Source organism: Etheostoma spectabile, chromosome 8, assembly GCF_008692095.1.
Source record: "Etheostoma spectabile isolate EspeVRDwgs_2016 chromosome 8, UIUC_Espe_1.0, whole genome shotgun sequence".
Classification (NCBI taxonomy): Eukaryota; Metazoa; Chordata; class Actinopteri; order Perciformes; family Percidae; genus Etheostoma; species Etheostoma spectabile.
Window position 1 is genome coordinate 35,611,933 of NC_045740.1, and position 4,386 is coordinate 35,616,318.

Genomic DNA, 4,386 nt, shown 5'->3' on the forward strand with positions numbered 1-4,386 from the left:
GATGAGTTGAATGAGTGTCCACTAACTTTAATAAATGAAGTTTTTAATGAAACACTAGTAACAGACTTAACAGAAGTTTGGCATTTGTGGATTTGGTTTCTTCTTTATAAGACGTTTCAGCTAGAATGGACCACGCCAAAACCATGTGTTTGTTAAAGATTTAATGAACATTATCAATGTGCAGATGAACATTATGAATGTGCAAAATTGATGGGGATGTTGTCCGATGGCTGGTCTGGGAGGATGTACGATTACCAGGTGGAGGAGACTCAGGGTGGGGGTTCCGTCTCAGAAGCAGTTTTCGCCCAAATAGTTTCCAGACCCCCAGATGGTACCTAAAAGAGACATGAGGAAGAAGAGGGGGAAGATGGATGAAGGAGAGGGAAAGGAAGGGTTGGGTCAAGCAATCAGAGACCCGAGCCTGGCTGCGCAGCACGGTACATGTAGGTCTGTCTGGTGATTAGAGGGGTGGTTTAGGGGGGCCCCTGCTCCAGAACCTAAGTAAACAAATTTACTCCATTTGTTTTTAGTGTAATCATGAAAACAAGGCAAATCCCAATCCAATTCATAATCTGGTAATCAAACCCAATCACTGGGAGACGCCCTGCATGGAGTCTCAGTACCAGCTCCATTTAGCTCTTCAAAGCCCAAGACCAGGTCTTTGTGTATGAATGACACATCTAGTTCAGTTAAAGGAGACATGCGATGCTCAATTTTAGGTCCATACTTGTATTTGGGGTTTTTGCTAGAACATGTTAAAAAAAAAAAAATCCAACAGCTTGACCCAAAAATTTGTAATTTATAAAAAATTTATAAATTTCCATTCCACTCTATTATAGACAGAATACCAGCTGATCTGAGTGGGGGGGGGGGCTGATCTTTAATCCATTATCTACATTTCCCATTATCAGCAACCATTCATCCAATGTTCCAAAGGCTCATTCTCTTCACTAATCTTATATCATTTGAACAAACTAACTAGAAAAACATTGGAGAAGCCTTTTGCAATTATGTAAGCACATAATGGAATCTGTTCTGTCTGTAATGGAGTGCAATGGAAATGTCTAAGTGACCCCAGACTTTTGACCGGTAGTATATAAACAAAGCATCAGGCTCTTTGAGATTTCACATGAACAATGTTAAAGTTACTCAGGCCAAGAATACAACACATCAAAAGAACCCCGGTTGTCTAAGACTGGCTTTTACGCATGTGCACATCTGGTAATTAACTGTGTTAGACCGAAACACTCACTGCACAGTGGGCAAATATTTGGACTAATCTCAGCAGTAGGATGTGGATTAGTAATTAACGTGTTGACAGTGTGATTAGGTCCACGTTAGGACTTCCTCTCCCCTCTCCCCTCTCCCCTCTCCCCGCCTGCGCCGCAGCTTCCGCCCACACAGCCTTGAATTACTCCACTGGCAACTGTTGATGCATTCCCAAGTCATCTGACGTCAAGTAGGAAGGGCTCGGGCCAGAGTAGGCTATAAAAGTCCTCTGCCACCTTTCATTCACAACGCCACTCTGGATTACCAAAGCCACGGTAGAGAAGCTCCTTCCTTGGGGTCCTATACTCGACCAACACAGCAGGGAGTCCACACACCTGCCCGGCATAAACAATGAAAATGTCAGCGGCGGAGATCAGCCAGGTCGTCAAGGAGGGAGAGCTGGAGAAGAGGAGCGACAACCTGCTCCAGTTCTGGAGGAGGAAGACGTGCGTCCTGACCACGGACAGCCTCACAATTTACGCCGACACGCAGAAGCGCTCCAAGGGCAAGGAGCTCAAGCTGCAGTCCATCAAGAAGGTGGACTGCGTGGAGCGCACCGGCAAGTTCGTCTATTTCACCATCGTCACCACAGACAATAAGGAGATTGATTTCCGGTGCTCTGGGGAGGAGAACTGCTGGAACGCAGTGATCACCATGGCCCTGATTGATTTCCAGAACAGAAAGGCCATCCAGGACTTTAAAACGCGCCAGGACAATGAGAGCGCGTCGCCCGGACAGCAGGAGAGGCGCATGGCGAGGGCGCCCTGAGCCGCTGTAGGGACTTTGGCAACTCCTTATATGGTGAGGGGGAAACACCATGACATGAAGCTGCCATGATATGTGAATAGAAAGAAACATTAACTGTAGTTAAACGCAGTGGGAGAATCTTAAAAACTAATGACATGTTTTTTTAAATCTCCTTTTTAGTGTCAAAATGGACCATACTGAAATAATACGAGGACCAAAAGGAGGACAAAGTCATCCGGTCCAGAGATGAAGGATTGTTCGGGACTGAGCTCTCGGAAGGGGGGGGGGGGGGGGGAGAGGACAACTGATCTAAACCGACAGACTGAGAGATTTTCAGAAGCTCCACACATGACTGAACCCTTAAATTGTCAAAACTATTTCAAGTGTGCTCTCCTTGGAATGCCTCCCAAAACCATGATGTTAATTTATTTGTTTCCAGAATATGGTGTTACTGGCAAACAGCTTGTGTTGTTAAATTATTTCCAATGTGTGTTGAGTACGTATTTATTTGAATAAAGATCCATGCATTTTTGACATCATGCACTCCTCTCTATTTTTTTAATGTCTCTGCTAGGAACCTTTTACTTGACGTCAGGGTCTGTTTATATCTCGTGACAGCATTATACACTCAGTAACGGTACATTTGACACTCTGGGGGGTTTTGCACCAGCAGCATTTCTTTGTAAATGCCAGACAAGTAAAAAAAGGGAGTGGAGGACAAGAAAGTCCCTTTCCTCTCTGCTGTCAGGTGGAATGTGGCGCTTTATTGTCACTGGGAGGGTTTCAGGCGTGAGTCATGAGAGATAAGCAGATTCAGTCAGCAGCACGGGACACTTGAAAGACTCAGAACACACCTTAACTGCTTCCGAGGTGTGGTAATGTAGGTGTACAGGTCACTGTTGGGAGGGACATTTAACACCTCATGTTGTCCTCGGGTCAAATTGACCCGTTTTCCCTATGTCTATGATCTTTTTAACTACCCCAAAATAACATGATTGATTCCACACAACGCTCTTTGGCAAGTACAAATCTCTACTTTCATTCATTTTGGGGTGTCTTATTCAATTTTGTAGCATTTGAAAAAAAATAATTGAAGTGGTTTTCAAATAGTATTGAGTAAAAGTTGACATATTCCAATGTCAATCTGTGATTATCCATCAACATACAGTACATTCCTTTAATTTTAGTCTAAAGAATTTCAATTTCTGCTTGTCTAACTCAAACATTAGGATAAATATCCTATAAATGAGGTTTATTGACTGTAAATTCACGAAATAACTGGGAAACTAAAGGTAGTAAGTTGGTGTTGCGTAGTGTTAAACGTCAAAAAAGTGACAACTGTTGAAAATGTGTTGAAAAAAGGGACAAAAACGTAAGAAAGAGTTAAAAACATCGATAAAAAGCATAAAAAAAAGTGTGGATTTTCAATTTTGATGGGTCAAAGTCTTACATTCGAAGGTGTTTCAGAAACATTACTTAGATGTGGTTTTAGTTAATTTTCAAACTAACAGATGACAAACTCCTTATCAGACGCCTCCGTTCTTTACAAGGCGCACAAAACACACAGGAAGTCCACTTTACTGCCCGGTTCTCATGACTGTAGAGGCTGGTATAATATGACACCAGGTACACACCTATTTAATTACTGTTATAAACCCAGTGAGCACGGCTTCAGTCATATTCAGAAAACCTTGAAAGGCCTTTTATAAAATGCAGGTTGTAAAGTTCATGTGAGTCATTCTAAATTAGCTGTATATTATAGGCTGTATATAACCACATGCAATTTAGGCATATTTAATAAGTGTGTGTTGGAATTTCTGACTTTTCTTACCCTTTGTGTTTTAACGGTCACTTTTTTTCAACATTACTATCTTTTTCTGACATTTTTGTCACTTTTTTCAATGGTGTGGGTGCTTTATTTTGACGTTTTTGGTGTCTTTCCCAAAGTTTTTTTGATATTTTTAATGTTGACATTGTCAGCGCTTATTTTGACCGCCCATTTTTTGGGACAATTGGTTGTTTTTTTTCACTGAAAATCTGACCAATTTGACCCAAGGACAACGTGAGGGTTAACGCAGTTGTCTTATGATTTGTGTTCCTACCATAGAAAGCCTATGAAGACAGAATACTGAACATTTCATAAAGCCTTGAGAGTCATGATTGACTCGAGTTGCTTGGAAAATATTCAGTTCAGATAGTTGGACTTTATTTCTATATATCGCCTTTCAAAACTCGCGTTACACGATGCTTGGAGGTGCTTAGAGGTACAATCCAATACCATGGAATACAAGACTCAGCTGATCTGATTGTGAAGGGGAGTCTGAGCCACAGTGTTGGAAAATTAACTTGTATTGCTTTTCTTTAACACTA

At 41.8% G+C, this 4,386-nt stretch overlaps 1 protein-coding gene across 1 annotated transcript; it reads left to right on the top strand.

Annotated features, from left to right (window-relative positions):
• Positions 1-1,447: 1,447 nt before the first annotated feature.
• Positions 1,448-2,553, top strand: phlda2 (pleckstrin homology-like domain, family A, member 2). Its single transcript, XM_032522731.1, has 2 exons — positions 1,448-2,070; positions 2,197-2,553. The coding sequence occupies exon 1, from the start codon at positions 1,621-1,623 to the stop codon at positions 2,035-2,037; it is 417 nt and encodes a 138-aa protein (XP_032378622.1). The 5' UTR covers positions 1,448-1,620; the 3' UTR covers positions 2,038-2,070; positions 2,197-2,553.
• The last annotated feature ends 1,833 nt before the right edge of the window (positions 2,554-4,386 follow it).

Bases quoted from the DNA above. Each gene is read 5' to 3' on its own strand.
- phlda2 (XM_032522731.1), top strand. From the start codon at position 1,621: ATGAAAATGTCAGCGGCGGAGATCAGCCAGGTCGTCAAGGAGGGAGAG.